Here is a 22201-nt window from a genome sequence, read left to right on the forward strand (position 1 = left end):
CCAGCTCTGAATTCACTCAACCAAGATGCTATCCTAAACAACTCTAGTCCAAAATAATGTTTTTCTTTGAAACTCAGATTTCCTAACTATACTATTTTAAAAATAAACTAATGTATTTTAAGAGTAATATCTCATCATTATTAAAAACAAGAAATAGGGGAAAATATAAATGAATGTAAAAATTACCTGCAATAATCTCTACCTAGCAGTATTCTTAAGCTTCTTTGCATATTATTTTACACTTGCATTTACACTTTGAGATTATATTGATTGCACAATATTGAATCCTGCTATTTTTTCACCAAATGACAAACATTTCTCCCATCATGATAACAGTACATAACCACTTGACATTTCATGTGTTGTTTTTTGCCTGTTAACGCTATTGCATTCATTTACTTGCTTACTCTTAAAGTATTCTTAGCCACTTACAATGTACCATACATTGTGCTTATGTGTGTTTTCTTTCACATGCTAAACTAGCTTCTGATGAAGAGACATTTTAAAAAAATATATGCTATATCAGTTTTTACTTTCTCTAGGGAGAAAAATTGATTTTTTAAAAAACATCTCCCAAAATCTCTGAGTATCATCAAATGAGAAATGTTCAGCAATCAACTGAGCAACTTAAACAATTGAAAAATGAATTTACGAAAATTTCAGTTAGCCTCATCTTTTTGGAAATACTACTGTTTTACATCAAATTACACCTCAAATTGTGTACACTAACTACTGATCACCTTTTAGTAGGTATAAAGTCCTTAAAAATTTTGTTTCAACTTTCCCTTTTAAGGTTGGAATTTTGACCACAGTGTTCCACAGGAACAACGTGAATCATCTGTGGCAAAACATGCTAGTCAAGAAGTGAGTTAGAATCTGTGCCAAGCTAAGACCTTGTGCACCCAGGTTCTGGGGCGGAGTAAAGAGGCAGGCTCCAAAGACATAGCTGTGTGTTGGACATGAGAGTTGGACATGAGAGTGTTTGGAGGAATACAGGTAACAGGTGATGCTGGGAAGTCTTGTGAGATGGAAAAAGAACGAAGATAAGGAATCTGGTGGCAGTAATAACTGGGGAGCAGACGAACTAGAGGGCCTCATCAGGAGGTTCGTCAATTGGTGGAAGGACACCATTCTCGGCCTTAAAACGAGAGGCTGCAGCATGGCTGGGGAAGCATGTGGATACCTCGTACTAAATCCACTACTGCAGCTCATTCTTGACTGTAATTAGAAGAGGAGGACATGCTTTCTGAAGCTGACCCCTCCAAGATGACCAGTTACTATTTCTGCCCCCTGCTACCACTGTGGTTTAGAACAAGAGACTCAAAAAAATTTCTTCTGTTATGGGTGACCTGTACGTTTTCTAGAATGGAATGAGGCTCTTTATTTAGTAGCTCAACTCTGAGAACACTTTTTCTTTGGACACAAAAAAGGAAAAGGTCAAGTTAATCATTAATCTCTCTCTTATTTACTAATGTCTCCATTTGTGCCATACTTTCTGTGTCCTACACAGCAGCCATCACAGAGGACAATAAACACTTCTAATGACCTTGTAATTTATACGGAAATTCTAGCATCACGATTATCAGCCTGTAAATTCTGGGTAGTTCAATTGCTGACCATGCTGTTAACTAAATGAAAACATCCTGTTATTTCAGTGTCCTTCCTTGACAAAGTACTATACAGCTGAAGAACATCTCAAATACAATTTTGGTTGGAAAGGAGCCAATCGATTTCAACAGAATCAAATCTGGGCTTCATAAAGTCTTTGAAGTGACTTCACAGAGATGCAGACATGTGCACTTGAAGATGCTGCCGCTTCCCCAGTACCTAGCAAAGCTCCTCCCTCTTTGTGTGCATCACTGTGAAACCCCCACCCTTCTGCCTCGTGCTAAACGCACACAGTACCTAGTCAGGGGAAAAGACTGCTTTTAGGAGATAGATAATGGTTTGAATTACTTAAAGAAATAAGGTGTTGCCTGGAATTGCTGGTTTATAAGTTGGTCATTTTTCTTTTTTAAAATATTTGTAATATGGAATGGGCTCATTAAGGAGAGCTTGGAAAATGCAGAAAGTTATGAAAAATAAGTCACATATGATTATGCTACCTAGTGATAACCACTCCTAATATTTTGATTCATTTTCTGCCTATCTTCTTTGACATATGTGTTTTTTTTTACAAATGTACTTTTTCCCCCTTAGTTTCCTTTTATTTTATAGAGCAGAACCCTAGTCTTTTAAACAGTTTGGAGTGAAATATATGCTATATCAGTTTTTTCTCTAGGAAAAAAATTAATGTACTAAAAAGGCATTAAATGACTACTGTGGTTAAGACCACTTGAGAGAAATATTTGGAATATAAGCTTTGGATATTTTCTTTTCTTTCTTTCTTTTTTTTTTTTTTTTTTTTTTTGAGACAGATTCTTGCTCTGTTGCCCAGGCTGGAGTACAGTGGCATGATCTCGGCAACTTCCGCCTCCCGGGTTCAGGTGATTCGCCTGTCTCAGCCTCCTGAGTAGCTGGGACTATAGGTGCCCGCCACCACACCCGGCTACTTTTTTGTATTTTTAGTAGAGACAGGGTTTCACCATGTTAGCCAGGACGGTCTCAGTATCCTGACCTCATGATCCACCCGCCTCAGCCTCCCAAAGTGCTGGGATTACAGGCGTGAGCCACCGTGCCCAGTGAGCTTTGGATATTTTCTAAGCTTTATTTCAAAAGTACTATGCTCTGTATAAAAAAGAACAATAAAAATTGAAATGAAAGAATAATTGTTATTATAAAAGTAAGTAGCTTTTGTATGAATTCAGAATATACTAAATTAACTTTTAAAAGCACAATTTAAAAAATATTTATCAAAATAATAAACATGTTCTGGCATTTTTAAAATAAGTGACTTTGTGTTCTTTAACCAGTCTACATCTTTAGAGATCAAAAATTTGTTATGTTATTATGGGCTATGCTAACGACCTCTAGAAAACATCAGAATATTTCTGGATATTTAATAATAGCTTTATATATGATTACTGCTTATTTCTGTATAATTCTGTTTAATAGTTGCTTCAAAGGTGAATTCGGCCACATTTATTTTGACAACAATATAAAGAGAGAGATAGACATGAACCTGAATTTCAATTTTAAATCATGCAAGATAGGACAAAAAACAGCCTAAGAAAAATCTGTCAGGCCTTTGAGCCCAATCCAAGTCATCGCATCCCCTGTGACTTGCACATATATGCCCAGATGGCCTGAAGTAACTGAAGAATCACAAAAGAAGTGAAAATGCCCTGCCCCGCCTTAACTGATGACATTCCACCACAAAAGAAGTGAAAATGACCAGTCCTTGACTTAAGTGATGACATTACCTAGTGAAAGTCCTTTTCTGGGCTCATCCTGACTCAAAAAGCTCCCGCACTGAGCACCTTGTGACCCCCACTCCTGTCCTCCAGAGAACAACCCCCTTTGACTGTAATTTTCCTTTACCTACCCAAATCCTATAAAACGGCCCCACCCTTATCTCCCTTCGCCAACTCTCCTTTTGGACTCAGCCGGCCTGCACCCAGGTGATTAAAAAGCTTTATTGCTCACACAAAGCCTGTTTTGTGGTCTCTTCACACAGACGTGCATGACAAAATCAACTGATAAACTGCAAGAAAAAAAATGCAACTTATACCACAAAGGGTAATTGTTTTATTATTTAGAGAGTGCTTAAAAATTCAAAGACCAAACTTCTCTCCACTCCACAAAAATGGGCAAAGGACATCCAGCTAGGTCACCAAGAAAGAAGAGCAAGTAGGCAGTGAAATACATGTAGAGATACTCGATAGGACTTTTGCTTATCTGGATCGTTAGCAAATCTCTTATTTCTTGGGATTTTGAAGAAGTAACTTTTAAAAGAGGACTTAAGACTAAATGTTTGGGAATTGGCCTTTTTTAGAATTAAAATTTCCCAACACAAGAAAAAAAATCCTGTGTTCTTTATGTTCCAGAATGGGGTAGGTCACTGAGCAATATGATTAATAAATATGTAATGCCTGTGTCTTCTGTTTTGTTTTGTTTTGGAGACAGGGTCTTGCCCTGGGGCTGGAGTGCAGTGGTGCAATCTAGGCTCACTGCAACATCCCCTGTGAGTTTTTAATTGCAAGAAAGCCAAAAGATTTTTTTAATTACATCAGTTATAATGGGAAATACTGTATATATTATGATAAAATACTTTATTGCCAACTTGTATTATTAAACAATTCTGCTGACCTTTGACCTTACATTTACATCTGAAAAGCAGTGTGATAGGAGTTATTAAGAAACTATTTTAGGCAGATGGAGGGGTACTTGGAACGTTTTAGTTTCTTTTAAAGTAGCTCCAGAAATGTTTCTTGTCTAGCAGGAAGGCCCTGGCTCTCAGAGCTGGGCCAGCAACCTTTAATATGCAAATGCAAGCCATTAGAAACTGGGTCCACCCAACATGGTAATTCCCACTGTTTTCCTCTTGCCCTAGCCGGGACGTGTGCCTGCCCATGTGGCCGCCCCCACATATCTCCCCATGTGTAGAACATCTTGGTGCCCTGTATTTGCATATTAAAAGGCTAGGGTGGGAAGGCCAGTTTTTCACAGTCTATGTGAATGACATCCCTGGCCAAATCAATCCCCTGAGCCCTGTGCAAATCAGACACCTCCTCCTCCAGCCTCTACATATATTTGGCTGTTTTCCACCCCACATGGGGGTCTCCTGTCTTGGGTTTGGAGCCCCTCCACCCTCTGTCTCTGTAAAGGGGAGCTTCTGCCTTCTTTCTTGCCTATTAAACTCTCTGCTCCTTAAAACCACTCCATGTGTGTCCGTGTCGTTTTTCTCAATTCAATATGAGATGAAGAACCTGGTTGGTGTTCCTCCACTCCTCAGAGCCGTATCATTTTGGTGCATGGGCCAGGAAAGGAAATTCATTCATCAGACTGGTGAGTATGGAGTGGATCTCAACTTTAAATCTGTCCTTTAATCTCAAGGCTGTCTTCCAGCTACCCTGTCACCAAACTTTCTCTTTTCAGCGGTCTCTTACCCTCTCTCTGTGTGTCTAATGTGCAGGAATCTTTACAGTTCATGGCAAAAACAGTTCATGGTCTGTTAGAAAAGATCACGAATCATGGCAGGCAGTAACTTAATAAACGTCTCTTACTCTCTACCGTTTCTCTGGCGAGCACATGGTATTTCTAAGCCACCTAGTGGAAATAAAAATCCTCTTCATGAGACACATTGCTGGTTCTCTGCAGTACATTGCAGCTTTGCTACTTTTCCATTTTGCACTTTTCTACTGCTACTTCTGTGGACGGGAAAGCTCTGCTTTTAACAGTTAGGAGCAAGATGTCTTCTGCAATCACATTTTAGTCTCCATATTGTCCCACTGGCAGAAAAACGAACATTCAGTTTCTATGTTCCTTTAAGGCGTGTATTCTGTCTCCTATTAAGACAGTACTTAATTAGTGAGGGAATTTTAAGTCCAGAAGTTAACCGGAACCATTTTTCTGTGGGTAAATGCTTTAGCACGGACTATAATAGCAGGATATAGAGTTCAATCTAGCATGCCCCCTCCCTTACAGGGACCTTGCCCAATTACGTGATTTTTCTTGAAATCCATTTAGGAAGGAACACAGGCCACACAAGTCTAGGAGGTCAAAGGGAAATAAAAGGCAGAGGACTAAGACTGCTTGGGGACGGCGTGACTAAGGCCCAAAAGTTTAGTTCCTCTGGTGCCATAGCTTGGAGGGTAACGCCTGCAGTCATGGGTGGCACATTTAAACAAGTGCTGGGAATCCAGGAACCCTGGAGGGAATATAGTTGGGGGGACGCCCTCTACTGTTTTTGTCTCTATCCTGGATCACATACCGAAAGGAAGGAGACTAAAAGGACGCTTTTATTCTCACTTCTCTTTCTAGATGGATAACAAATCATCTTTTAACATGCACTCCCCTGGAGTGTATTTTAAAGCACTGGGACTCCTTCGACCCTGAAACTTTGAAGAAAAATGGCCTATTTTCTTTTGCACAAGGGCATGGCCTTTTTACTTCCCCAAAACTAAAGAAGTAAGTTACAGGGGAACCATCTGAGGATCCCCCTTATTTGGGGGCCCTTCAAGTTCCCTTCTCATTGCAGGGCCTCAGACAAGTAAAAGGAGTCTTAGGACTATTTTCGGACAACCCTGATGGGTATATAGAAGCTTTCCAAAATTTAACTCAAGTATTTGACTTCTCATGGAGGAATGTTATGCTGTTTCTAAGCCAAACCCTAACTACAGCTAAAACAGGCAGCTCTGCAAGCAGAAGAGAATTTTGGAGATGAGCAATATGTCTCCTATAGTAGGCCAAAAGGGAAAAGAGAAAATAGGGAAGGCAAAGAAATAGGGGAAGCACCATTCCCAATAGGAAGAGCCAATACCTCTTGACAACCCTAACTGGAACTCCTTTCTAAGGTGTTTTTCCTGTTTTTGCAGTTTAAAATGGATTCTATCTCTTTCATAATGTTCTTCCAACCTGGGAAATGTTAATTTTCCAAACCTTAAAATGCTTGGCTTAGAGTTGAGCCAAGGGGGAAGGGAACCCAGAAGCCTGATATGCTGGCAAAAGGGTAAAAATTTCTTACTAGTCAGGCTTTTGACTTCTCTCTCCCTGTGCAAACCAGTAAACGGGATAATAAGGATCATAATTTATATTATCTGTAAAATTATAATTAATGAAAAAGGATTTGTGAGGTTGGTCTTAAGCTGCAGACAATCTGATGTGCTCTGCATGTCTTTCTGTATGGTTCTGTCAAAGAAAGGGTATCTTAGGTTAGGATGCAGGCCCAGTACCCCATAAGCCTGCTGTTCAAGGCAGCCCAACAAAACGGTCAGTAACGAACTTGGCTACAGGACTCCATCTTGTTTCATGTCCTTGGGAACATAACCTGTAACCACATGGCAATACTTTGTTTTAGTTTCTGCCATTTTACAATGGTGGCTGTCTTCTTGTGCTGAGTCAGTTCCTGGGTGACAGCCACAAAGTCAGATAAGCCAGTTTGTCAATGTGGGTGGTGCCAGCTAATCCATCATGAGCAGGGTTTACAAAATATCTTAAGCACTCATCTTGAGAGGGTCAAAATCTTGTAGCCTCCAGCTGCATTACCCCTAAGTCATGGTTTCTAATCTTATGGCTAGTTTCTTGGTCTGGTCCCCTGGCAAGAGGGGAGTATATCTTAAGAAAGTGCTGTTATCATCTTTGTTTTAAACTATACACTGTAAACTAGACTCCTTACAAAGTTGGTTCAGTCTATGCCCAGGGATGGGCAAAGGCAGCTTGGGGGCTGGAAAAAAAATGGAGTTGTTTGGGTTGGATCTCCTTCGCTGTCTCAGTCACAATTTGGCAATGAGTTTCAAGAGCTGCCTATCTCCCCTTACAAAATACCTTGTACACTTGTAGTTAAATCATAACCTACTTAAGGCTTGTTGGTTTCACCTGTGAGGTTACTTTTTGTAAGGTTTAAGAGTAAAAATCTTAACTGCTTGGTGTGGCTAAAGTCAAGTAACAAGGAGTTTAAAAGAATTTGCTTAAAGAGTGCTCAGCTTAATTAAAAGTCGATATTCAAGTTATAGGTATATTTAAAACTTTTTCTGGAAAAAGACTCTTCTGTCAGCTGAATCATTTTTCTCAATTTTTTGTCTTACCACTCTTAATGCATGCATGAGAGGCCCTAAGATAACTTCTGGTAGCATGGGACTCCTTGGGAAAACTTCTGGTAGCATGGGATTCCTTGGGAAAAACCGAAGACGCCACTTTGGGGAAAAAACAAAAAACAAAAAACAAAAAACAAAACTGTTTTCCTCATGAAACCCCAGGAATTAAAAGGAGATAGATCCCTCTCAAAATCAAAGGCTGTGTTCTGTTTTGCATTGTGTTATCTGACGGTTTTGAGTTTTGGGGTATCAAAAATTACTTCGCATTTTGAGAGAGCTTTGGTGTGTAGTAACCAGGTAGGAAATATACTTTAAGGGATAGCTAATAGCAGTTATAAATCAGAGAATCATGCTCTTGGCCTCCTGAAAGATATGGAAACATCCCCACCCCATCCCACCCCCAACTAAGAGATGAGACTCCCATGAGGGATGGGCTAATTACAAAATAAGCCGATTGGTTTTGGGTTGCCTTGCAATGAAATACATGATAGAAGCACTACACTGTTTTCTCCCATAGTATCTATATGGTCTTTTCATAAATTGAGCATTGAAATAAAAGTATAGCAAGGAAGTCTTAAAACACTAAACTGCCCTTTAGTAAAAGGGTTATAAAAAGTTTGTTAAGCTTTCACCTCATGGTCAAATTGGATTAGATGGAATAATCTATAAGGTTTCATTTAAACAAATTGGGGTTTACATTAACAAACTAATGCAAGGCTAAAATTTGTCTTTGAACAGGATTTTCATGTCATAGTAAAGGCTAACGAAACGTTTTTGCCTTTTGAGTCATCATTTTGGCAAAATAATTTAAGGCAATCTGGAATTCTATTTCATAACATCAAGTGTTCTAAACCTCTAACATTTTAACAGTCATCTCAAAATCAAACTTCAAGTTTCAAAATTTTCCTTCCCGAGGGATGGCTTTTTGGATGGTTCAGAGGGCCCCTGAAACATTCAGAAAAGAGGTAAACAGGATTATTTGACATGTTTAGTCATATGAGATTGCCAAAATGATGTCCAATCTTCTTTTAAGCCATATTTTGATGAATAATATGTGTTCCAAAATTAGATGGGATTTCCAAAATTCTAATGTCTAAGTATATGCTATCAGTCATAATTAAGGGTAAAATTACTGGAAGCCACAGAGATAAATAAACTTCTTTTTCAGTCATGTTTTTAACTGTAACTATCTGGGAAATGTTGCCATTCACAGATAATTGTTCGTCTTGCTTTGTTTCTTCTCAAAACACGGTTTATAACCCAGCTATATTAAGGACTTTAACAAGTGTTCTCAAATGCAGGTTTTTAACAGCATTGAACACTGTAACACTGGAATAGAGAAAGGACGCACAGGACTCACGGTGGCTCAAGCCTGTAATCCCAGCACTTTGGGAGGCCGAGACGGGCGGATCACGAGGTCAGGAGATCGAGACCATCCTGGCTAACACGGTGAAACCCCTTCTCTACTAAAAAAATACAAAAAAACTAGCCGGGCGAGGTGGCGGGCGCCTGTAGTCCCAGCTACTGAGGAGGCTGAGGCAGGAGAATGGCGTAAACCCGGGAGGCGGAGCTTGCAGTGAGCTGAGATCCGGCCACTGCACTCCAGCCTGGGCAACAGAGCGAGACTCCGTCTCAAAAAAAAAAAAAAAAAAAAAAAAAAAAGAACTGACATGTTCGCAGATATTAAACAAGAGTTAACTAAAGGGACTGCACTCAGAAAGTTAAAGCAGACTTTTTAACTTTTGCTTGGAATATTGCTGGTCCTTGTTTTTTTTTTTCAGAGTCAAGGAAACTTATTTTAAGCTATTTCTGGCCTTTAATAATTGAGTAAGGTTTACTACTGTGAACAAAATTTGGAGCATGTTTATTTTTCTCTGCCTGCTTCCTCTGGAATTTGGAGACTATCTGTGAGTATTCTTAACTTATAGCAATATAGTTGTTTGCATCAGTGCAATAAGAATCCTTTTTTTTTTTTTTTTCAACAGGACACAATTGGAAAAACTGGTTATTTTACCAAGGCTTTGACTGAAAGGATGTGTTTCCCTTTAAGGAATCAAGCTTGACATGCAGAGCCAATAAAAAGCCCTTGGGGAGAACTGGCCTCATACCTTGTCTACACAGTCCCTGCACAGAGTTCCTAACCTGCGGTCAGTAAAGAATGTCACTTTCTAACAGGTCTGGGAGTTCCGAGTTTATCTTGGGATCTCAAGAGGCGAGGATCACCCAACTCACAGGTATTTGTGGATACAAACCCATGGTGGGCTCTGAAGGTCTTATCTGGAATTCCTTATGGAACAGAGTTTCATCAAAACCAATCCAAAAGGCCTATGTAAAAATAACCATTCTTGCTGCATTTTATGCAAGTAATCAGGCCAAGTATAAGATTAAAGTTTATTCTACAAACAACACACATGGTCCTATCATAATTTGTTTTTTACCAAAAACGAGGACTGGAGAGAGAAATTATGCTCCAAAGCTTATCACATATTTGTCATTAAATCCTAGTTTCATTAATTGTTTTTAAGCTTTTTGCCTACATTTTAAACTAACCCTGCTTATTCCTGAAAATCAAGTGATCTCCTGCAACTTGGAAGAAACAAAAAAGGATGGGTAATGTAAAAATCTGGATCAATATGCGAATTCTGGGCAATTATCCTGCAAATTCTGCCAGGTAATGAAAGTAAGCAGGGTGCCCATAAACTGGAGGTTTCTTTGTTTGGGAAAATAAAACCAAGGAACTTCACAAACCCCAAAGGGAAACTGTATATCTTAGAAAGTAAAATTTTAGATGGAAATTATCTACCACACCACACTTGTGGCAATTGCTATACTCACTCTACTGTATGTGATGGAGTTATACATGGTAGCATCTTCTAACTGAAATATTGGACAGAAAGTTTCCATTGCTGTATATTTTGCTTAATTATTATCCTTACAGGAGGGATAATAGTTACTAACAAAAAGGAAGCATCAAAGTTTTACTGAGTCTGCTAGGACTTTTTATTGGAATTAGTGATGCACTTTCAAATGAAACATGCTGCTTCTGTATTAACACCTCTACTAAAGTACAGGAAAATCTACAGGTACTTGAAGATCAAATCTAGCCGGGCGCGGTGGCTCATGCCTGTAATCCCAGCACTCTGGGAGGCCGAGGAGGGCGGATCAGGAGGTCAGGAGATCGCGACCATCCTGGCTAACACAGTGAAACCCTGTCTCTACTAAAAAATACAAAAAATTAGCCGGGCATGGTGACGGGCGCCTGTAGTCCCAGCTAATCGGGAGGCTGAGGCAGGCGAATGGCGTGAACCCGGGAGGCGGAGCTTGCAGTGAGCCAAGATCGCGCCACTGCACTCCAGCCTGGGCGACAGAGCGAGACTCCGTCAAAAAAAAAAAAAAAAAAAAAAAAATCAAATCTAAATCATCAACAAGCTCAGGAAAAATGCAGGCTTTAGTCCCGGGTAGTTACAATCCCTCTTTAATGAATTCCAGTCTTCTTTATGGAATTGGTTAAACCCTTTATTAAGCCCTCTCTTGCTTATATGTCTTGTATTAATACTTAAACCCTGTATACTCAATACTGTAACTCAAAATTGTTTCTTCTCTAGAAGCAACCAAACTCCAAATGGGTGCTGCAAACTGGATCACGCATGGACACACCCTATTTCCAAGAACCCTTAGATAGACCCCAGGAAGAGCCCTAGCTGGTGTTCCCCATTTGACGTCCATTTTCAGCAGGAAGTAGCCAGAAGAAGTCATCACCCAATAACCGCCTAACAGCAATTAGGTTGTCTCCTCGGGGGGTTGGGGGAGAATGTGATAGGAGTTATTAAGAAATTATTTTAGACATATAGAGAGGAAAAGGGGTCCTTGGAAAGTTTTCATTTGTTTTAAAGCAGCTCCAGAAACGTTTCTTGTCAAAAAGAAAAGCCCAGGCCCTTAGAGCCAGGCAGGCAACCTTAGATATGCAAGTACCGGCCATTAGAAACTGGGCCCACCCAACATGATGATTCCCATGGTTGTCCTCTTGCCCTTGCCCCAACATGTGCCTGGCAACATGGCCCCACATATCCCCACGCGTGTAGAACATCATGGTGCCCTGCATTTGCAAATTAAAAGACTAGGGTGGGAAGGCCAGCTTTTTCGCAGGCTATGTGAATGACATGCCTAGTGAAACCAATACGCTGAGCCCTGTGCAAGTCGGGCACCACCTCCTCCAGCCTCTACATATATCTGGCTGGCTTCTGCCCCACTTGAGGTCTCCACTCTCGGCTTTGGAGCCCCGCTCTCTCTGTCTCCATACAGAGGAGCTTCTTCCTTCTTTCTTCTTTCTTTCTTGCCTATTAAACTCTCCACTCCTTAAAACCACTCCACATGTGTCCATCTTGTTTTTTCCAATTCAATGCGAGACAAAGAACCTGGTGTTCCTCCGCACATCGGAGCCCTATCAGCAGGGGCTGGACACCAATTGCTCTCTGAAGCTATTCCTAGTACTAACATTCTTTGTTTTGTTTGCTTTTTTGGCACACCAAGTATATAAAGTTTATGAGGCTTAAATGAAATTTTCTTTCTACCATTACAATGAGAAAGGAGTAAAATACTTTATTTTTATTTTGCAAATCGACTTATGGAATATAATTTCTAATATACTTATGTTTTTAAAGCCTTCAAAAGCCAAGAGGAAACAAAATACTATCCATTCCTTCTGAGAAATGCACCTCTTTCTATACCTGATTGTTTTCATAATCCCTGTGTTCATATGTAATGCCACAAAAATGCTCTTGATAGTAACAGGAAAGAGGATCAGACACAGCTAACCATAAAGGTCAGTTGGCTGGCAGGTGCTTAGTAGATGCAAATAGAGGCCCATTCATACTACTACACCTGCTCCTGAAAAGCATAATGTAAATACAGTATACTAATTTATGAGGCAAAGAAACATCTAACATCAAATTTTATTTTATTTTTTGTTTTTGTTTTTTTTTTTGTTGAGACGGAGTCTCGCTCTGTCGCCCAGGCTGGAGTGCAGTGGCCAGATCTCAGCTCACTGCAAGCTCCGCCTCCCAGGTTCACGCCATTCTCCTGCCTCAGCCTCCCAAGTAGCTGGGACTACAGGCGCCCGCCACCTCGCCCGGCTAGTTTTTTGTACTTTTTAGTAGAGACGGGGTTTCACCGTATTAACCAGGATGGTCTCGATCTCCTGACCTCGTGATCCGCCCGTCTCGGCCTCCCAAAGTGCTGGGATTACAGGCTTGAGCCACCGCGCCCGGCCCTAACATCAAATTTTAAAAGAGTTGGCCACAGTTTAATGACATCCCTGCACACCAGCCACCACCCACACTACCCTTCATAAGCCCCTTAAAGGAGATCCCATAGTTCCAAACGTGGTCCACAAACACACATATCCTCCATTCTCTCCTTTTCTTCTCTTTGGCAGTTTGACAAAATCTATAGGAGGAGTTGGAGGAAACATTAGTGTTTAATCTCGTAAATCCACTTCATTCAAAGCTTTGGCTTCAAGCTCTACCCCTGTTAAGGCCTCAGGAAGTTCATTGTCGACAGCCTCCCTTTGAATTGGTCACTAAAATGATCTCAAGGCTAAGGGATAGACCACAGGTCCACTTTACAAGTAAGCTTGCAACACCTGATTTAGGAAAGTTTGCTGTGCAGACATTTGTAGCTCATCCCTTTTACAGACAGATCTCGATTTGTTTTCTAGGGTCTAAAATTATTTAAATCAAAAATCTCTCGGCCGGGCGCGGTGGCTCACGCCTGTAATCCCAGCACTTTGGGAGGCCGAGGCGGGCGGATCACAAGGTCAGGAGATCGAGACCACGGTGAAACCCCGTCTCTACTAAAAATACAAAAAATTAGCCGGGCGCGGTGGCGGGCGCCTGTAGTCCCAGCTACTCAGGAGGCTGAGGCAGGAGAATGGCGTAAACCCAGGAGGCGGAGCTTGCAGTGAGCCGAGATCGCGCCACTGCACTCCAGCCTGGGCGACAGAGCGAGACTCCGTCTCAAAAAAAAAAAAAAAAAAAAATCTCTCAGAACTTTCTGGGCATTTGGTAAACTCATGCTGGGGGAGAACTGGCAGAGACATGTTAAATGCCCTTGACCACAAGAACCATTCATTTCATCCAACATTTACCAGTTATTCATTGTATACCTATTATAGATTTTGGCACTGTAGATATAACGAGAAAATGCTATCCCTGACTCATGAAACTTATCCAAAAAGTAGAGAACAAGGCTCAGAGCCATTCAAATGAAGCCTCAGTTGAATCAAATAAAAATAAGTTTTAAATATTTAATGTGAAAATCTTCGAGTATGTTAAGAATGGCTTGATTAACCCCAGGGATAGAAATTTTACTGATTGAAAGAAAGTTTCAATAAAATATCAATCTTTGAATCTTATCTGACACTTGAAACTAGGAAATCAAACACTAGCCATATTTTTTCTTCTATAGTTTATAATAAAATTCCTCATGAGAAAAAAGACATTTTTCTTCCAAGCCTGAAAATAGATGGAGAATTTTTAACATTTATTGTTGCAGAGGACAATAAATAGACTATCCACTTTTGCAAATGAGTGCTGGCATTGAGCCACAGAACATGTCTGTCATATAACTCTTTCACACCATACATTAACAGAAATAATAATTTCCCCTCATTGAGTTTCCTATTTACTATCTCTTTAATTGTACCTGCTTTAATTGCTGTCATGGAGCGTCTGAATTTTATAATCCAAGATACTAAGATGTTTATTTGATATACCACCTCTACACTTAATGTCTTATAATCTCTGCCAAGAATTTTAAAATTTTTGTTGGTCTGACAGGAAGAGGAATTCCATGGTTTGGTGAACCCAGAAAGTCTTCAGTACATCTCAGTTATAAAACTGCTAAATACACTTAAGTTCTATAATTCTATAAGACCCATTTGAGGTTTACACACTGAGCATCCAGTTCCTCATCTTCCTCTTCATAGGTTAACCCTGTGTAATACAAGTTCTACTCCCATAATTCTATGAACAAAACAGCCCTTGATACATAGGTTTGATTTTTAAAATATATTTTCTTTACTTTATTCTAAATGTAATATAAGGTCAACATAGAAAACAGAAAACTGAAAAGCATAAGGAAAGTGAAATATCTATAATCTTATCAACCATTATTTTTGTTGTATTCCCAGTTTTTTATATATATTAGTATGGTACTTTTAATAAAAGTAATGCCAAAAGGCATATGCCAATTTGAACTCTGCTTTTTCCACTTACAATTATATCAGTTTCTCATATTTGCTATTCTTTTGCAATATTTGCTGCATAGAATTCCATCACACAAAGCTAACTACCAGAAATTCCTTATTACTTTTGCTAGACACTTAGGGTTTACATTTTTTAAAATTTATAAATCTTTGATCACAGCTCTGATGATTTCTCTGGGAACTGATAGCCTAACAGAACTCATGTCCACTTTAAGACTTTTAACATTCTGAAAAATTGTATTACAAACAGAGCGCTGGTCTCCCTGCAACACGTTCACTCACACTGGCTGAGGTTTTAATTCTTTGCCAGTCTGAGAGGAAGAAATGCCAACTCTTTGTTTGCTCTTGTAATGCCAGTCATGTCCCTTTTTTTCCTGTTACCAGTCATACCGGTTTACTACTCAGAACCCTACAAATCAATCCTGCTCATTCTTAATTTTCCGATATTCTTCCTAAGATTGTTTCACCAGAAAACTTCTCCCCCTTATCCACTCTTCACCTAACAATTTCTACCCACCCCAATCCTCCTGCATTCATTGCTTCCAACTGGCACGTAGGACACCCTTGGTCTTACGTTGTTTATGCATGTGTATTTCGTCTTCAATAAAACATTCAGTTGCTCAAGGGCAAGGGCCCCATAGAGTCTCAATATGCTAACGGCCTGGTGTTGCCTAATAATTTAGATTCTGAGGGGTCCTCTCCAGGGAGGGGAGCAAAGAGCAAATTATCTTAGGGGCTGGGAGTGCAGAAGTCAAACCTTTGAGATTGTGAAAACAAGACGGCCCCGAGAAGATTCAGTAGCAGGTATTCAAGCAGGAAAAACTCACATATTGTTTCTAATAATGCCTGACTAATGCAAAATACCAAATAAGGGCCCAGGCAGTCCAGACGGCCTGCAGGGCCCCAGGATAAAACTAACCCTGAGGGGTGCTGGCCCACGGTGACCCCCTGCCTGGACTCTGGATCTCTGTTTTTACGTCGAAGTGCTTTATTCTTGATTCTCGAGTTCCCGGAAACGATGACCAAAGCAGCTTAGTTTTCCACCCTTCCTTGGTCACAAATATGACGATGAGGCAGCCCTTTCCCGCACGACGCCTCAGGGTTCCGGGATGGTCAGCCAAAAGTTTACCAAGAAAAGAGGCGGGTCCGGGAAGCCAGGGCAGATAGGCCCCGCCAGGGCCACGCCCTGTCTCCTCGAAGGCCAACGGCTGCCTCTGAGCCCCGAGGCCCGACCCCACAGCCCGCCGATTGGTCCCAGCCTCCCTCGTGAGTCGACTGACTTCCGCCCCCGGCGCGGTTCAGGCCACGCCCACCTGTTCTGCGGCCCTAGATACTTTGTGAGTTGGTGATTGTTGCGTACCATAGCCGGACTCAGAAGGGGCTTCCCTGCTCGGCTGGCTCTCGGTTTCTCTGCTCTCCCTCCGGAAAAATAGCGGCGTCTTCCGCATCGCGCCATGGCTTCTTCCGGCCGCCGCGAGCGTCCCTTTTCTTCCGGTCGGTTTCCTGGGTTGCTTTTGGCTACCCTCGTGTTGCAGCTATCCTCCTTCTCCGGTAGGACCCCGGGGCGAGTTCGCGCGTCCGCGGCGAGGCTAGAGCTCTGCGCAGTCAGTCGGGCAGGAGGCGCGGGGCGGGGCTCACTGCACGTCGTGCCTGCCTGGGATAGAGAGCGAGGCCAGGGTTCTCCGAGGGGTGTAGTGCTCAGATCCCGGGGGTATGTGGCGGGGATTGCGGGGACCACGCAGAGCCCGAGGTGAAGCTTGTTTCGGGGCGTGGTGTGCGCGGCCGGCATTTACGCAGGATCTGGCTGTGTCCCCTTCAAAAGCGTGAACAGTGTTTTCGGGATTGAGCCCTGTCGACAAGGGGAGTGCGGACTGCGCGCCCCAGGTGAGGGCTTGCTCTGGAGTGCACAGGTGCGTGGGAGTGTTGCTAGGGCCCGTGCTGTGCCCGTGGTGAGAGTTTGCCCTGTGTTCCCTTGGTGCCTTGGTGAGTGGAGTGTTCATTAGGGCTTGGACAGTACCCGCGGTAAGGGTTGCAGTGCGTCTGCTGTGCCCCATGTGCTGGACTGGGCTGGGCGAGAGGGGCCTGGCCAGGTGTTGCTGGGAGCCTGTTGTGCGCAAGTGGCCTGTGTGCGGAGTTCACTGTGGGCAAGACAGCTAGCTCACTGTTTGCTTTGAATGGAGTGAGCGCGGACGCTGGGGCTGGGGAGGGCATATTGGGTGAGAGGAGGCTCTCAGTGCCTGGTGTTAGAGAGGTGGTAAGGGCGCGCCATGCTTTTTGTGCCTTCTGTGAACAGACTTCTGTGTTGCCTGAGCTCCTATTAGTTTTTAAATGGCTGCTTTTTTGGGGGTGGGTGGACCATCGAGTCATTTTCCTGTTCCCAACCAATAGAGACAGTATCTGATTCCATTACCTAATGGATTTTTGACATTGTTTTCCTTCTTTTCATTAGAGTCATATTTGAGAGATGTGAAGCAACCTAAAAAACACTGGTAACCAAGCCTAGTGAGAAATTAGTATCCTAACAAAGGAAGGCAAATAATGTTAATCTTGTTTTCCCCTACAGCTCATAAACTAAAGCTTAAGGCCTATCCCACTAAATTTGTATTGTATTTCATTGAATGGAATCAGTAATTTTAAAAATGCATGCTAGGCCAGGCGCAGTGACTGACGCCTGTGATCCCAGCAGTTTGGGAAGCCCAGGCGGGGTGATTGCTTGTGCCCAGGAGTTCGAGATCAACGTGGGTAACATGGCAAAACCCCATCTGTACAAAAAATACAAAAATTAGCGGGGCATGGTGGTGTGTGCCCGTGGTCCCAGCTACTCTGGGGGCTGAGGTAGGAGATTCGCTTGAGCTCAGGAGGTGAAGGCTGCAGTGAGCTGTGATCATGCCACTGCACTCTAACCTGGATGACAGAGTGAGACCCTGTCAAAACAAAACAAAACAAAACAAACCGCTAAGAAATACATGCTTATTGTATGACACGAACAGAATCAAAAGACACTATTTTTAATATTTTGGTATATTTCTTTCTGACTTTATGTGCGCTTCATGTGTATCTATGTCCAAATTATATTTAGGATCTAATAACGTATAGTTTCTGTGTTGCATTTTTTTCCTTAGGAGCATTTGCTCAACGAATATGGGTTTTGTATGTCTATTGCTATTACACTGGTAGGCAATAACAAACCATTCCTATTTTCTTGATCCTTTTTTCACTATTGGTTTACACACACGTTCATGCAGGAAGATAAGCAGAGACTTTGTTTTGCTCGATGCTAAGTGCTCAGTGCCGGGAACACAGTAGGTAACCAATCAATTATTTGCTACAATGTATTGGGAGTGGCAGACATTAACCAAAACTTAATAGTAACAAATAAATTATGAACCAAGGGAAGTTCTCTGGAGGAAAGGCGTATAATTTTCAGATATAAATCTGACAGCATTTAACAGATGTCTCGAGGGAGGGAAGGCTTTTCTGCTCATCAAACAGACTTTGGGGCATCTGTGCTTGCTGTTCCCTCAGCCTGGGAACACTCTCCTCCTGACCTGCTGCAGAAACAGGCTTGCTCTTCTGCAAAGTCAGCTGGAAGGTTATGCCCTAGGAGACCTTCTCTGAACGCGCCCCCACAACGTCCCCGCCCCCACAACGTCCCCGCCCCCACAACGTCCCCGCCCCCACAACGTCCCCGCCCCCACAGCGTCCCCGCCCCCACAACGTCCCCGCCCCCACAACGTCCCCGCCCCCACAACGTCCCCGCCCCCACAACGTCCCCGCCCCCACAACGTCCCCCATCTCAGGTTGAACATACAACCCGGTTCAAGTCCCTCTTCACTTGTAATCACCCTTTTAAAATGACCTTTTCTGTTCTTTGTCTCTCCCTGTTAGAATGCAGGGATCCTGCCTGTGTTGTCAATACTTGTGGTTCCAAAAGCCCCATTTGTTTGCCTCCATATCTGTTAAATACCAGAAAATTAAATATACTATTCGGCTGGGGATTAGAGCCTAGGAAAAAGCTCCTCCTGCCTCCAAGAGGAAGGTTGTTTAAAGAGCTCTGCTCAGGATGGTCTTTCTGTGGTACCTAAAAAGCTAGGGCAGGGGCAGCTGAGGGCCAGAAAGGATCTGTCTCCCCTGTTTGTGTTAACTTTGCAGAGCTTCCGGTACTTCAGTCTTGCATCTCACTGATCATTAAAACGTTCATTTTGAAGGAGGGTGATGGGAGTAGGGAGCAGTGGTGATAAGAAAACGAGAGGACTTTTTCTTTTTGTCTTTTACGATTAATGCTTAGAATAGGCTTAGTGCTAGAAGTGCGGCCTGAGCAACATAAGGAGAGCCCACCTATACAAAAAATTTGCCCACTTATACAGAAAATTTAAAAAAAAAATTAGCCAGGTGTGATGTTGCACGCCTGTGGTCCCAGCTACTTGTGACGCTGAGGGGGGAGGATCACTGGAGCGCCCGTGGTCAAGGCTGTAGTGAGCCCTGATTGTACTCCAGCTTTGGTGACAGAGTGAGAGACCATGTCTCAAACCAAACAAAACAAAACACAAACACACACAAAACAAAACAGGAAGTTGAAGAAGATGATGAATGCGATTTGAAATAGAGGAACATACAAAAATAAAATGAATAGGGTGCAACATGGAAGATAAAACTAAGAATGAAGAGAAGGAAAAACAAGGTTAAGTTTGAGGTTCATAAGCATAAATCAAGACAGGTATGAAACCTAGAGAAAGTAAAAATGAGAACTCACGATGTTAGGCAGAGAGAATACATGGATTAAAATAAACATTCAATTTTTGGAGCAACTCAGTCTCACAAGGAGAAGATTTTGTAAGCAGACAGTGCTGTGCATGGGAGACCTGCCCTCTCAAAAGTAATTGCCAAATGGTTCCAGATAGCTGAAGGAAACAATGTATCAAAGTTCAGGCCAGTCTCATTCATTCCTCCAGTAGAGGAACTGCTTTTTTGGACAAAATCCCCAATCTCCTGTTGTGTGTGGTCTCTTCTGCCTATTTTAGGTGTTTTCCTTATTTCCGATGAAAGAAGCCAAGATCAGTAAGTGCTTACACAGTAGCTTCTCAGTTGCTTACTCGGCATACTACCATGCAAAGAGAGCAGTCCATATCCGGTCACCTGCCAGGATACCAGAAGACTGGGAGATAGGCAGCACGAGAAATGGCCTAATCTTCTTTCTCCACTGTGCTGTAGAATGATTGTTTTCAATATGAAATTGGTTACAATATATTATTCACATTGTTTTGTGTTTGACAGCAGTGGACTTTGAGTACCAATTTTTTTGTGGATGGCTACTATGAGTGACATATTGTGCTGCGTGTTGTGGCTGCATGGATGAATGGAGTTGGCCATGTTAACTATTAAACACAAAAGCATGTGATAATTACCTGAGAGATCCATGCAGGGGAGAGTCCAGGGGAAGGTGACTGATCACAACTTCCCAGGGAGAGGCAGAAAATGCTTCCTGGAGGAGATGATGGGTGGATTAAGGAAGATAAGAGTTGAGCAGGAGTTGTAGCTACTGGCCAGGGAGGAAGGGTATTCAGAGCAGAGGGAGCAAGGTGAGCAACAGCACCAGGATGTGACACTACTGGACTGCCAAACTACTCAGTGTGGCAGAGTAGGGCAAAAGAGGCAAGAAATAAGGAAAAGGATTAAATCACAGGGCAAGTAATTCTGAAAAGCAACAGGCTTATCAGGAATAAACACTCATCATCATAAACTCAGACTTTCACGTTATTATCTGCCCTTTTAGGGCAGCTTGAGCCTTTTGTTTGACTTAGCACAACATGAATCCAAACTAGGGTTGTTTGATCTCCCCAGGCACAGTAGCAGACAATTTATTGAATACTTATTGGCAGATAGAGTTTGTCAGTGTCAGCATTTCTTTTTTTTTTTTTTTTTTTTTTTTTTTTTTTTTTTTGAGACGGAGTCTAGCTCTGTCGCCCAGGCTGGAGTGTAGTGGCCGGATCTCAGCTCACTGCAAGCTCCGCCTCCCGGGTTTTTTACGCCATTCTCCTGCCTCAGCCTCCCGAGTAGCTGGGACTACAGGCGCCCGCCACCTCGCCCGGCTAAGTTTTTGTATTTTTTAGTAGAGACGGGGTTTCACCGTGTCAGCCAGGATGGTCTCGATCTCCTGACCTCGTGATCCGCCCGTCTCGGCCTCCCAAAGTGCTGGGATTACAGGCTTGAGCCACCGCGCCCGGCCTAGTGTCAGCATTTCTTGAGCACCCACGAGGTGGGTGGAGTCTAGTAGAAAAAGAAGAACATGTTCCTTGAACCCCAGGAACATGCCTTTTAAGAGAAGATAGCCTGAAGCGACAAGCTATTATAAGTTAGTGTTTTAAACTATGGAAGAACAACCTGAGCAGAGTGCTCTATACTGTAGAAGACTTCTTAGAGGAGAAGTTACTTTTGAAATGCATTTAGAAAAATGTGGGGAAAGATGCGTCTGTATATTTTTTAAGACCAAAGACATTAATGCTGTCTCTTCAGTTTATTGGTGAATGCTTATTCCCAAAGAAACCAAAAGCTAATAGGATTGTTACTTAAAACATGCAAGTCCCATTTCCTCCACTACTACCAGCACTCAGGTAAAAGCATGGAACAATCATTTAAAATCTTGCCAAGGGCCTTTCTGTTTTTTCTGTACTACTTGCTGCCAGACCACAGTCATGGCTCGTTAAAGTGCTATCAGTACTTCATCTTCATGTTCCTATTCTCTTATCCCTAGATGCCTGTGAGGCGCCACCAACATTTGAAGCTATGGAGCTCATTGGTAAACCAAAACCCTACTATAGGGTTGGGGAACGAGTAGATTATAAGTGTAAAAAAGGATACTTCTATATACCTCCTCTTGCCACCCATACTATTTGTGATCGGAATCATACATGGCTACCTGTCTCAGATGAGGGCTGTTATAGTAAGTAAACGAGCCCCCTTTTTTTTTTTTCTGCTTGCTCTAGAGATTCCTTCCTTCCTTCCTTCCTTTCTTCCCTCCTTCCTTTTTTTTTTTCCTGCTTGCTCTAGAGATTTGCACACATTTTGGGGTACATATTCCACTATGGTGATAATGATTTTCTTCTTGTGGAATGAGGTTTAAGATAGCAATGCATTATTGCAGGCTTTGAGAAATCAAAATCTCCAAGAAATCTTTTTCCTGGCAGTAGATTGCCTAGGTGAACATGAAACTGAAATTTGCCCTTATAATAAGTAAATAAAGAAA

The 22201-nt window shown here is 42.2% G+C and overlaps 2 protein-coding genes and 1 long non-coding RNA gene across 41 annotated transcripts in view; 2 read left to right on the forward strand and 1 right to left on the reverse strand.

Annotated features, from left to right (window-relative positions):
- The window catches only part of CR1L (complement C3b/C4b receptor 1 like), a 101187-nt gene extending 98301 nt beyond the window's left edge, over positions 1-2886 (forward strand). For all 6 annotated transcript variants that reach the window (XR_013418497.1, XR_013418499.1, XR_013418502.1 and 3 more), the window contains one exon: positions 1656-2886. The gene's annotated coding sequence lies outside the window, so the exon portion shown is untranslated. The remainder of the gene's footprint in view (positions 1-1655) is intronic.
- LOC144341545 (uncharacterized) overlaps positions 1-16055 on the reverse strand; it is a 30903-nt gene extending 14848 nt beyond the window's left edge. The window contains exon 1 of the long non-coding RNA XR_013418550.1: positions 15878-16055. This is a non-coding gene — a long non-coding RNA (uncharacterized LOC144341545). The remainder of the gene's footprint in view (positions 1-15877) is intronic.
- A 208-nt stretch (positions 16056-16263) lies between these two features.
- CD46 (CD46 molecule) overlaps positions 16264-22201 on the forward strand; it is a 37798-nt gene continuing 31860 nt past the window's right edge. For 24 of the 34 annotated variants that reach the window (XR_013414274.1, XR_013414268.1, XR_013414267.1 and 21 more), the window contains exons 1-2: positions 16266-16509; positions 21710-21898. Coding sequence is in view for 24 of the 34 variants with exons in the window: in XM_077993525.1 (XP_077849651.1) it covers positions 16413-16509; positions 21710-21898 (286 nt within the window). In the remaining 10 variants the exon portion in view is untranslated. 34 annotated transcript variants of the gene reach the window in all.

This window comes from Macaca mulatta, chromosome 1 (assembly GCF_049350105.2).
Source record: "Macaca mulatta isolate MMU2019108-1 chromosome 1, T2T-MMU8v2.0, whole genome shotgun sequence".
Lineage (NCBI taxonomy): Eukaryota > Metazoa > Chordata > Mammalia > Primates > Cercopithecidae > Macaca > Macaca mulatta.